At 32.3% G+C, this 13,007-nt stretch overlaps 3 protein-coding genes across 5 annotated transcripts in view; 1 reads left to right on the top strand and 2 right to left on the bottom strand.

Moving 5' to 3' along the window:
- LOC130900180 (uncharacterized) overlaps window positions 1-13,007 on the bottom strand; it is a 265,111-nt gene that overhangs the window by 85,415 nt on the left and 166,689 nt on the right. The gene's annotated exons all lie outside the window — the stretch shown is intronic.
- Window positions 1,848-13,007, bottom strand: part of LOC130900184 (uncharacterized) — a 77,564-nt gene continuing 66,404 nt past the window's right edge. The window contains exon 3 of the mRNA XM_057810631.1: window positions 1,848-1,983. Within this exon, the coding sequence (XP_057666614.1) occupies window positions 1,954-1,983 (30 nt within the window). The 3' untranslated portion in view covers window positions 1,848-1,953. The remainder of the gene's footprint in view (window positions 1,984-13,007) is intronic.
- Window positions 9,958-10,884, top strand: LOC130900183 (histidine-rich glycoprotein-like). The gene has a single exon (XM_057810630.1). The coding sequence runs from the start codon at window positions 9,958-9,960 to the stop codon at window positions 10,708-10,710; it is 753 nt and encodes a 250-aa protein (XP_057666613.1). The 3' UTR covers window positions 10,711-10,884.

Below are 13,007 nucleotides of genomic sequence, written 5' to 3'. Positions count from 1 at the left end.
AATAAAATGTACAATAAAGAAAATAATGATGAGAAATTTGTCTTATTTTAAAAATATTTAAACTGAAACTGAAATTAAAATTCGCAATAATTAAGAGGAAACTGAAGGAGCAGAAAAAATAATTATAATTTTTATAATAATTATTGATGAAGAACGAAATCTGAAATTTCCATACTAATTAACATATATGAGGATTGTCCCAGAAGTACCTGGTCGGGCCTAGAGATGGCGGTAGTTACTTGAAAAATACCCTTGTATTAAAAAGAACACAATTTATACAGCATATATTTAAAAATGCCACGTTCTTTAATATTTTTTTGGTAGCAGTCATTAGTGAACGTTTCCAGTGAATTTGTAAACATGGAAAAAATTGGTCATCGTTATGTGATACAATCCTTTTATTTTAAGGACATGAGCCCAACCAATATAAAAGATTCTACTATTCTAGATTTTACTCTGGGTGAGACTGCTCCTTCGTAATCAACAGTAAAGTATTGAGTAGCATAGTTTAAACGAGGTCGTACGACATGCAAAGACCAGCATCGCAGTGGTCGACCAAATGAGGTAACGACTCCAGAAATTTTGAAGAATATCCACAAAGCGGTAATGGATAATCGCCGACTGAAAGTGCGCATGGGATAATTTTCATTGAATATCTTGAAAAAGGTAAAACTATTATCGGCGAGTATTATGCGAACTTATTGCAACGTTAGAGCGAGGAAATCAAGAAAAAAATGCCGCATTTGGCTAAGAAAGTGTTGTTTCATCAAGACGATATACCAGCTCACTCATCCATTATCGTAATTCTCGAAATTAATGAAATAATATCGAACTTATTGAACATCGCTGGGGAAAGTGTATGGAGCTAAAAGAACATTACGTTGAAAATAAGATATATTTTTTTCCAAAATTCTTGTTGGGCCATGTACTTCTGGGACCATCCTCGTAGATTCCTACCAAAGTATAGTAAAAATAAAAAAATAAACACATTTAGTGGGTAAATGATATGTGCAAGATTTGTCGTAGTTTCTAAGCCCGCATACTATCTCTGAAGTGAAAATCTGGAAGACTGTTAGGCATTGTTCTATGAAAATTGTTTTCCGGGCATGAATTTTTTAAGATCCTGAGATAAGAGTCAGTTAAGTCATGTTAATAAGGTGAAAGTTGGAACAGTTCGTATTTCATTTCTCCAGTTTTCCCGATGGTTTTTTGAGCTATGTGAGAAGGAGCATTACTTTGAAACGAATAATTTAATTTTTGTGCAAATCAGGTCTTTTATTATCAACAAAATGATGTTAACAGCTTCTTACCCTATTTCCGGAATCTAACTAGCTTTGGAGTCTAAGTACCGGATTCACATCACTCCTTAACCAATTGTTTTGATTTGAGCCTCTCATCTACAGTTATCTTTATCAATTTGTTATCTTGTTGATGAAATGATATATTTTAAACAAAGCTTTCTGTAACCCAAGACTTTGACAAAATTTAACTTAACTACCTAATGAGATGCTTAGGAATTCTACTATATATATTTTCTCTGGAATTGAAGTACTTTTCAAACGTCTTTCAAAAGGATCGTCTAAGACTTGTATGACCACTTTCAAACGCATCAGAATCCCCGAAGACTTAACAAAACGCTCGTGAATTTGTTTTTGGTTCTTTACTTTCCAAAAATAAGATGTTTATCACTGCACGTTATTCAAGATTTTTCATCATACAAAATACTCTGAACCATCAACTTTGCACAACTAAGAATATAAGAATAAGTTAACAGATCTACAAAAAACCCTACGCGTGTTCATGAAAATGTATTATTTGAGAAAACTGAAGCAATAAAACTGAATAATTTTGAAACGAATCTATAGCCGGAATAGATTCAAACATGTTACTGCTTGCCTCAACACATGACGATATGGTCATAATAGTTGAAACAGTAATGAATTACTTACCCTTTCAGATTCTAATGTAACCAATAGTGCTTACCTAAAACAAAAGAAAAATTAATATTTAATCCCATACAGTTTCTTTTATCTACTAATAATAAACAAATCAAAACAAAAATTAAGAGACATAAAAAAGGGTTCAAGCATCATATGCGTGCTAAAAGGGCCAACAGTGAATCGATTTGATTGAAACTAGCAGCGAAAAAGTAATAAATTGAACGCAACACGGCTTAAGTGAATTTCTGTAACTCACCAATTGTCGAAACGCTTATCCTACAATATAGTCAATACAGTCTAAATGTTGAATATTCTCAAACACGTTATTGGTAGTTCATCAACCATTTGGAAATCAAAATGACAGTAGAAAATAAGATAATTAATATTCTTAACATCGGCAAAAGCAAACGTTCAAAAAATAAATATTATTTTGATATGTATTTTCCAAAAGTACAACAGAATAAACTCTCCAAAATATGTTTATTAGCCTTTATTAACTATCACCGTTTATATTTAATAATTTTTACGGTATCATTGACTGTTATTCAGCTGAAACAGAAAGTACAGTTTTTTGCAGTTCCAGAATCTGAGCTCTTATAATTTGTATCTATCATTAGTTCAATACCTATATTATTGACCAAATTTTGGTCTCGAATGAACCAGTCTTCTATTATTTGTTCGGTATGTATATCTCACGCATTCATTCTAAACTTCTGCGCTGCAATTTTCTAATGTTTCTTTCCAAATATTTATATAATAATCCTTACCATTTCCATGTCTACCGATATTACTATTAAATTTGTTTTCCATTTGGCTCAAGGCTCAAATCAATTCGATAGGATTAAGCTCACAATGGTAATGGTGTTTTGGAAACAAATCATTGTTGACATAAATATTTCGTTTTCAAATTTATAGTAACAAATTGACAATTTCATGATTCGTTGAAGAATTAGAACGCTTTCAGTACACTATTGTTAGGTTGATTGTCCATTATTATTAATGATAGTTCTTCTAAATTAGAAATTTACTGTGTCATTGTCCACTCGTGAAAATAATTATCTGTAAACAATGATTTTAAAGATAATACTAATCTTGTATTTTCAATAAATCCGTTGGATAAACCATCAAAAACAAAAATACAACGTCTATCATCGTAACTCGTAAGTTAATTTTGTTCTCCTAGAATATATCCATTTACATATAAAAATTTAATTTTTAAGATATGGCAACACTAATGTGAATGTGACAAATTTTACATTATCATCATAGTTTGACATTTTTAATGGTGAACGTACTCAGAACGTGTTGTCATACGAGTGCTATAGAATGTACAGTCCCCGTTTAACACCCAATGATTTATTCTTATTCCCGGGGATTGAAAGTAAATTGCGAGGTCAACGTTTTTCTCCACCTGAAGAAGCCTTTGGATGCATTCAAATCACATGTTTTGGAGGTACTTCAATCGAAATAGCCAAAATGCTTCGAAAATGGGTTCAAATATTTTGAAAACCAGTAAAGCCGTATCCAATTATAAATATCTTTTTTATTTGTTTACCTCAAAATTTAAGTAGCAACCCACGTACTCCTAGATATTTACAAAGAAAACATGCTCTTCGATTAACAATATTTATTCGCTCCATAATTGCTCTTTGTTACTTAAATATCAAATGTGTTTCTTTAAGAAACAATTTCTTTACTCCCGAATTCATTATTTTCAGTTTTGATAGTGACATGTTTCCATATAAATAAAGATATATTAAGAAGAATTTAGTTAATTGGTATATCAGCAACATACTTTTCTTGAATTGTTGAAAGCCCCAATAAGAGATTGACTTTCGATAATAGCGTTGTTATTAACAATATCGATGTCTAGTTAATATTATTGTTGACTGAATACATATATCTCTTAATAATTCTACAGGGTGGTCCAACGAAAAGTTTGCACCTAGCTTTTCTCCTTTTTTGTAATTAAATTCAACAATGCTTGGACATGTCGATTTTGTTTTTGAGGGGGAAACATTTTAAACATATTATTCGTTCTGCGCCTTTAACACTCTAGCGGTAGTGAGTAACAACCCTAAAATTTTAAATGGAGAGGGGTCGACTGATATATTATTTGAAAAGGCACAAAATTGCCTTTCTAATGATACCCTATTTGTTGAATTTTACTAAATCAGTTAATGCAAAAACGGCTTTAAAGACATTAAGCCGATAATTTTGGTATTAACGAAAAATACAAATAAGTTTTAATTATTACGAGTGAAAACAACTAAATAATCTCTAAATTATTTAATTTAAAAGAAAATAGGATTTCTAAAACACCACATTATTTATCAGAACTAATTCCTTACTAATCGTTTGCGTTTTTATGTTGAAATAAAAACTGCAGATACGTGTAGAAAAAGAATTTACACAGTTTATTTTACCCTCTTCATTGATTCAGTTTGGTTGCTTTTCAAGTTATTTTAATTTCATGGTACAAAATGATTTATTCCATTCCAGAACGAGTTGAAATAGTTTAACTTTATTTTCAAAATAATAGTTGTGCTAGACTTACGGACTTGCTTATTTAATGAGAGTCAAAAAGTTTGTAGATACCGGATCTGTCTGTAATGTAAAGCACCAGCTGCAGAAACCGATCAGAAATGAAGCTGTGTTAGGTTATGTTGAATTGGATCATACTCAAAATAATCGTCAACTATCTGAAGCCTCAGGTGTCTTCCGTTCGTCCATTATACGAATTTTAAAAGCGTAAAAATTCTTTCGTACAAAATCAAACTAGTACGAGGATGATCCTGATAGAAGGCTGCAATTTTGTGAAACAATGAGCCAGCGTTCAATTGAAGATCCGCAATTATTATTTAACATATGTTTTTCTGACGAATGCACAATTTATTTGAATGGAGCTGTAAATAGGCACAATTTCCGTTACTGGGATGATAGTAATCCATATTTATTCCGGGAGGTTATTACCCAATATCCTCAAAAAATAAACGTCTGGTGTGGCATATTAGGAAATCATATCATAGGACCACTTTTTATTCCTGGAAATTTAACTGGTGAAGTCTACCTAAACATGCTTGAAGATACAATTGATCCTTTAATAACAGAAATAATTGTTGAAGATGACCAAAATCATACTGTTCAACAAGATGGAGCACCTCCACACTATGTGGCTCCTACAAGACAGTTTTTACTTGACCGGTTTCCTGGACGGTGGATTGGAAGGAGAGACCCAATTGAATGGCCTGGCAGGTCACTGGATTTATCGCCTTTTTTCTTTGAGGTCACTTAAAAAATAAATGTTTTGCCATGAAGCCCGAGTCCATAGAAGAGCTTCACCAACGGATTACAGCAGAGTGCAGAAACATAACACCTGATACAAAATGTAAGAAATAGATTTGAACCAAATCTGTATTATTGTATGGAATCAAATGTTGGAATGTACTAACGATTGTAGTTGTTTTCACTCGTAATAATTCGAACTTATTTGTTTTTTTTATTAATATCAAAATTTTTGGCTTAAAAGCCTTTTTCGCATTAACTGCTTAAGTAAAATTGAACATTAGAAAGACAATTTTGTACCCTTTCAAATGATATATCAGTCGACCCCTCTTTATATTTAAAATTTTAGGGTTGTTACTCGCCCCCGCTAGGGGGTTAAAGGCGCAGATCTAATAATATGTTTAAAATGTGTCCCCCTCAAAAGCAAAATCTACATTTCCAAACATTTTTGAATTTTATTACAAAAAAAAGAGAAAAGCTAGGTGCAAGCTTTTCATTGGACCACCCTGTATAGTTGAAAAAATTGAAATGTTTGAGTTTATAAATACTAACACCTTATATTATGTTCCAATATAGAGGATTTAAAATTTCATCAAATAATTGCAAACAATAGAGGATAACTCTTGGTGTTTCATTTGGTATGCCATACTTTACACTTTTCAATGGTTTACTCAAGAAATGGGTTTACTCATCGATTATTCTCAATATTTTTCATTTTAAAAGCAATAACCGGTTCTGAGCTTAACACTAATCATATTTCTGAATTTCGAGAAAATTTTCTCTTTTATTAGGTACTAGAAACGCAACTATTCTACAAAGTTTCAACATAATTTCCTTTTAATTGGATGTTTGCGATTAAGGTTCTTATAAAACAAATAATGTTTTTCGAGAATATTATTAGATTCTCTATAAAAATAAGAGTATAATTTAGATTTATTCTCTATCTACATGTCAGTGTTGCCTTTTTAAGTTTTAAGTGAAACAGAAATGAACAAGTTCGAAACAAAGCATGTTATTGCTATTCGAAATATTGGATCTATACATTTTTGGATGAACTCAAACCAATTATGGACACATTTTCCTCTCTGATGCTGATATCGTAGAAACGTGGTTTTGAAAGTCTTCAACAGCTTCTTGAGGTGATGAATATCGCACATCTTGTTTGACAGAGAACAAGAAAAGGTCATTAGGCGATAAATCGGCTATGAGTACATTAATTCGATGGTTTTCTCCTTCAAATATTCAGTTTTTCGACGTGCTTTATTGGAGTTGCCATGCAGAATCTATTTGGAACATATCTTCCTCAATCATAAATGTTCATTTAATAGCGATTGTATAATCTGCTATATCCTAAAATATCTGTCTTTAAATAACATTACGATCTTCTTTAATCATGTTTCGAGGAATAACAAACGATTTTGGCAGAGTTTCTCGACATTCATCACTGATGGACGCACTATACCAAGACGAAATTCTGCAAATCAATTGTTTACAGTCTTTTCTTATAGTTCCTCATTACCAAAAGTTGCACGAAGTGATTCCGTGTATTGTTGATGAGAAAGACCTTTTTAAATAGCAAAAAAAAATCATCCAACGTAAGCTTCGTTGGTGAATTTCAGTTTTTGACAAACTTGCTTCTTTTAAACGTTCACTTTCAACAACCAGTAGATAACAAAAATTACTGTTCACAAATACAGTGGTGCCACAACTCATTAAATTCCACCATTGTTCCATTGTAGAAATCCTCGTAGGTATTCCTCGTATAATGCATAACGAACTACTATTTTACTATCTCTATGCCCGGTTCATATTAATCCAGTCCAATGCTGGAATGCTTGTAGAAGGAGGTTAACCTGCACTAGAATATTCCATTTTAGTGATCAATCCAGTCCAGTTGACTGGATAAGATTCTATGGTGTGAACAATGCTTGATTATACGTTGGACAATTCTAAAGGTAATTTCTAGCAATGAAGTTAACTGTTCAATTTATTTCAATGTACAGAGAACATGTGGGCTTGTAGGATATCACCTCGGAATTTGATAAACACATAGTGTTTGCCGATCTTACAGCTGTATATGACTGGAATAATGTGAATCGGGCTTCAAGTTTGTTTTTAATTTAAGTTGATGTTTTCGATTATTCGACAAATTCATAACTTATTTTCTGGTTTGAGAATAAAAAAATTGTTTAGAATTTCTTTATGAGCCACATAAGTTATAAAATGAATATATATTCCAATAATTCGATATCGCAACATTTTAGATATAGGTAATTTAAAGATCTTTTGGTAAGACGTTGATAATATCCACTTACCAATATAAAATAGAGTGACAAGGTTAATGGGGCTCTTTAAAGAAATGAATTTAACAATGAATACGCTTTTAATCCAAATAAATAATGTGTAATAATGAGAAAAATCGACTTATCTACGAAATTTTTTAATATCAAACTTAAAGTGTATTTACGTGTCATTTATCATAATATCTCTTTTAGTCCAGTTTAGTCTAAAATCGTTTTTGAGGGGTTTTCGGGCATGCTGAGGCCAATTCTGTCATTAAAATTTACTGGGGGTGATTCTACGGAGGTGCTCGAGGAGTGCATTTCGGAAAAATTTTACGAGTAACAAAAATCGTTTCTCGGTAGTTTTCCGGCATGCTGAAAATGGACACAGGGGCGCTCGGGGATGGCTGTAAGGGAAAGGTGATGGAGAAAATGAAAAATGACAAATTACGAAAAAATATTTTTGTATTCTGACTCATTTATTTGTTACAATGTTCATATTTATAATAAAATTTAAGATTGAACTTACATTTTTATCCCTTATCACCTCCACTAGAAGCACCCCGGCGAATTTTAATGGCCTCAGTATGCCAGGAAACCACCGAGAAACGATTTAAAATCAATCTTTCGGGTTTCCAATAGTTTATTAAGCTAAGAATGCAATTTTCGAAAAATGGCGCAACCAGTAAATGTAGACTTTTCTTGCGGCCGCTTTACGTTTACAATACAAACCACCTCATCTCGATATTTAATGCTTACCAGTTTTCCCGATTTGTTTCATATCCTCGCTGGACTATTTCCAAGATATTTACTTTAAACGTAAAGATATTACGTATGAATCGCTATTGTTCTTGTGAAAATGACATTTGGCTGTATTGAATTTCATTCTTTTTTTGTTATTAGAAGAATACAGTATCAAGACAATATTATGTGTTCAATAATATCGTTAACGTCACGTGTCAGAAACGATTCAGCGTTTAATCTTTAGTATACGAGAGTTTTCTGGAAAGTTTCCGATTACAACCTGAAGACGTCAGCGCATACGTTTATTCTCATTTAAATTTCTGCCATTTTGGTCTCTCAATTTCTGTTGTATGTGAAAAATTAGAAAAGGTTACCAGCATATCAAAAGAATTAAGCGTTTTGAGCAAAATAAGTTGGATTTATTGCGTAGATTCATTACTGTAGTTGAAATCTAGATCCACCATAACACTTCTGAAACGAAAAAACAGTCAATATAAAGACGATTACATCACTTGGAAAAGTGATAGTGTTAGTAAAACAGCAGAGTATGACGTATCATTGCTTGATAAGGTGAAAAATTGGAAAATAGCGTCCATATTCGAAGAAAAAGAACGTTCTTTTCCAACAGGACATTGGGTTATTGCGAGGGTTAAAATTCATCAATTGCACTTCGAATTGATTGACAACTCATCTTATTCAGATCTGGCCCTCAGAGACTTATTTCCAGTTTCCTAACCTTAAGGTTTCACTTGTAGGAGAGAGATTTTTATCAAGAGAGATAGATGGCCACAAAATATGCAATACTAATTGGCTACCTTACTAGAAAAGACACATAGAAGGTGGAGAGTAAAAGGAATAGTACACAGTTGAAAGTCGTGATGAAAGTAAAGATATATCCACGGAAATCTAAAATGCATTGTTAGCGGGGATTACTACCTGTGAAACGATTCATTTGACTCGTTTCACTAAATGTTTGCTTCTGCAGAAAAAACGGCCATAAAATCGGTTTTGTAATCTCCCATAAATTGAATGAGAAAGTGATAATTATCAAACACATACTATTGGAAAAAGAAATCGAAGAGAATAGATAATTTCGTTTTTCATTTTGCTGTTTAAAATAAATCCAATCATTATGAAAATTAGAACGCTTTTCATGTTCAAAAAATGCCCGATGTTTTGTCAACTCAATTAGTTTTCCAGTTCCAGTTTTCTTTACAAAGAAAAATAATATTTAAAAATGGATTTTATAAATTAATATTGACATGGTATGTTATGTTAATATTCAAACTATTTGATTGTAGATTTTTTCAAATAATTTTATTGGAAATTATTATTCGAAATGTATAAACTCACATAGAAATTGATAAATAACGTTGTTCCGGTCAAATACACCAAACAAAATGAGAAATTTTGAACCAAATCCAATCGACAAACTATTGTGCAAATTATGTAAAATATTCCCAATGCACTGCAATTGTCTAGAAAAAAAAACGTTGGAAGCAGTGAAGTGGACAAATAAATTCTTATTCACTTTTATTTAGGTAAATTACATCATGTTTAAAAAATGACAATAGTGAAAGTTTTACCGCAAAGGCAATAGACAATTTGTTAATCCTCTAACAAAAACTCAATGAGAAATCATATAAAACCAGGCGCCACTTCAACCAAAACAGTATCAGTCAATTCGTTCAAGTATTCAGAACATCATGAATACTTATAAAGGGCTCTTCGTCCTCGCTTTAGTAGCTCTCGTGTGTGTAACTTTTACTCAATCTCGTGAAATAAGTCGAGAAAAACGTGAAGTTAGTGATTTAGAAGCCGCAGCTTCTGGCCACGGACACCATTGGGAAAAGGGAGGCGGCCACGAGCACCACGCCGATCACCACGGTAGTCACGGAGAGAAGGGCGATAAAGGCTACAAAGGTCACCATCACCACGAGAAAGGATCGAAAGGACATCACGATAAAGAGGGCCACAAGAAACATTACGAAGAACACGGGGGTCATAAAAAACATCATCATCATGACGACGGATACCACGCCCACCACCACAAAGGCGAAAAAGGAGAAAAAGGTCACAAATATGGTGAAAAGGGATCTTACAAGAAAGGCCACAGCACCAAAGGAGGCCATGATGTCCACAAACTAGACGAATACAAGAAAGAAAAACACTTCTTCGACGAAGATCATTCTTCTGGTCACCACGAAAAACACGGAGGTCACCACCATGAAGATGGATACAAAAAGGGAGGTCACAAGAAAGGAGGACACAAAAAAGGAGGTCACCACGAAGACCATTATGGCAAAAAAGGTGGTCATGAAAAAGGATCCCACTATCACGAATCTGCTGGTCACAAGAAAGCTGGTGGACATGATGATCATCATCATCACGAACATAAATATGGAAAGAAAGGAGAACATGAAGACCACAAGCATTGGGGATTCAAAAAAGGGCATTAAGTATTACCTAAGAGAGAATGTGATTCAATTTAATTTTGTTAAGGATAATTGTGTTATCTTGATTGTTGTTTTGTTTTATGTGAATAGTTTTAATAAATTTTGAAAAAAAAAATAATTCAATTCGATATCCACCCATTATATCAAAAAGGAATCATTTGATAATTATTCGTCAAAATGTAATCTTTGGAAATCAATGTTCGTTATGCAGGTTATATCTAGTTGATTTGTATGCAGTGACTTCACACATGCCACAATTACAGACAGACAGTACAGACCTATGAGAATAAGTCGATAAACAATAACAAAAAACTTAACAAACCACCTAATTTATTATATTTTATAATCGACATTTGCAAATATTTTAGAATATTAATTTCCTTCCTCTTTTTGATCGGAATTAAACTACGATCAGATCACCACTAGAGTAAGAACCTCAGTTTTTGTCATAAAACGAGAATAGTAGTTTGTGCAACCAGAGTGTATATGATGTTCATATCGCACGAGGATGAAGTCTGAGCACAATGGCGTAGGTGGAGTGCTCAATCGTTCGAGTGCGATATGTACAATCGACGCGAGTCGAACAGTATATTTTTTCTACGATCCAATTAAGAAAAAATCTAGAAAATAAACATTTTATTAAATTAATATAAATGAAAAGTGTTAACAATTTTATTTATAACTTTACTAATTCAATTTTATATTTTCACTGTTTTTTTTTGTGATAAACGTACAATGGTTAAATGTACAATTTGTATATGTTACGGTTTCTTTTTTATATATTTTTTTCGATACTATTACAAGTAGATGTTGATTATATCAAATTTCGGTGACTATTTTGCATCGATGTTGATGACATAGTTTCGTGTTTTTTGTCAGCTGACCTTACAATAGTATTAACGGTGTCTGTTTTTTTACTTAAGGAATGTTCTATATACGTTTCCATTACCGCGGTTGATTTCGAACCACCGTACACGTACGTTAACAAACTGATTTATCACAAATTAATTGAAATATTAAGGTGATACACAGCATTATGTCTACACCTACTACTTTTAAATGATCAATGATGTTTTTTTGTATGGATTATTATTTTTTAAACTTACTTTTGTAAATAAATATTCTTGATCCGGCGGTTCTAAGAAAACTTTTGCTCAGAGTTGAAATTTTTGATTATTTAGTCTTATATCCAATAGATTGTAATAAAAGAAAAAAACGCAACTTAGTGTATCTTGTAATGTCAATATAACTTTCAATATTGTTCTTAACATTGAATATGTTTATCAAAGTCCATGAACTTTTTATAACAGAATTCATATTAACTTTTTAATTTTTGAGGTAATAATGTGTTATACGTCTCTTTTGCGGCTAAGCGAATATCAGGTGGAGTATTATTTATTATTACCTCACTAGAATCATTCATTTTTTACTAATATTTTTCTTAGAAACTATATAAATATTTTGTCAATTTATTTTTACATTACTTTGAAATGGAAAAAAAGCTGATGGGTACTAAACGCAAATGCTGATTGGTGGATTTCATATATATTCTAGGATGTAAGTATATGAAATAATATTTGTTCAGTTAACCGAATGGGTATATAAAAATTTCTTATCATCATTATTATCGTTATATAGCTTCCAGTAGAGCGAAGATTCGGTTTTCATGCGTCGTTTTATGAGTTTCATCCAATTATGTGGAACGATGTTTCTGCATTTTCTTCTGTTTTTGGAGGTAGAATTTATTGCGATTTGAATATTCTCGTAGAAATAGAAGAGATACGATTTATTTGGCAGGTCTATATTGTATCACTCACCAAATGCTATCCTTAAACTCTTCCTCTCTTTTAATGTGCATTTTGAAAATCCAATAAATGATAGTTTTCCCAATCAAAAATTCTACTGCTAACTGAAACGGTATTCGTTAGCGAAATAATTCATTGTTAAGAAATGCTTATTTCTTGTGAAAATTTCGTCAGTCGGTGTAGTATCTTTCACAATGGTGATTTCATATCGCCATTAAATGAAGTGGTAATGTCATACCAATTGTGACATGCAGTTGATAAATAATTTGATCGAAAAAAAAGCTTTTGACTGTATGTCACACCAAAAAATGATCAACATCCTAAAATCAACCGGGATCGACGCACAAGATCTAAAGATCACAACCGGACTTTACTGGCACTAAACAGCAAGAGTCAAAATCGGAGGGTCCACATCAGAAGAGATAGCAATAAGAAAAGGCGTGCGACAAGGATGTGTATTGTCTTCCCTACTGTTTAACCTCTGCTCTAAGGTAT

The sequence above is a fragment of the Diorhabda carinulata genome, chromosome 12, assembly GCF_026250575.1.
Source record: "Diorhabda carinulata isolate Delta chromosome 12, icDioCari1.1, whole genome shotgun sequence".
Taxonomy (NCBI): Eukaryota; Metazoa; Arthropoda; class Insecta; order Coleoptera; family Chrysomelidae; genus Diorhabda; species Diorhabda carinulata.
This window is presented reverse-complemented; position numbering and strand designations above follow the sequence as displayed.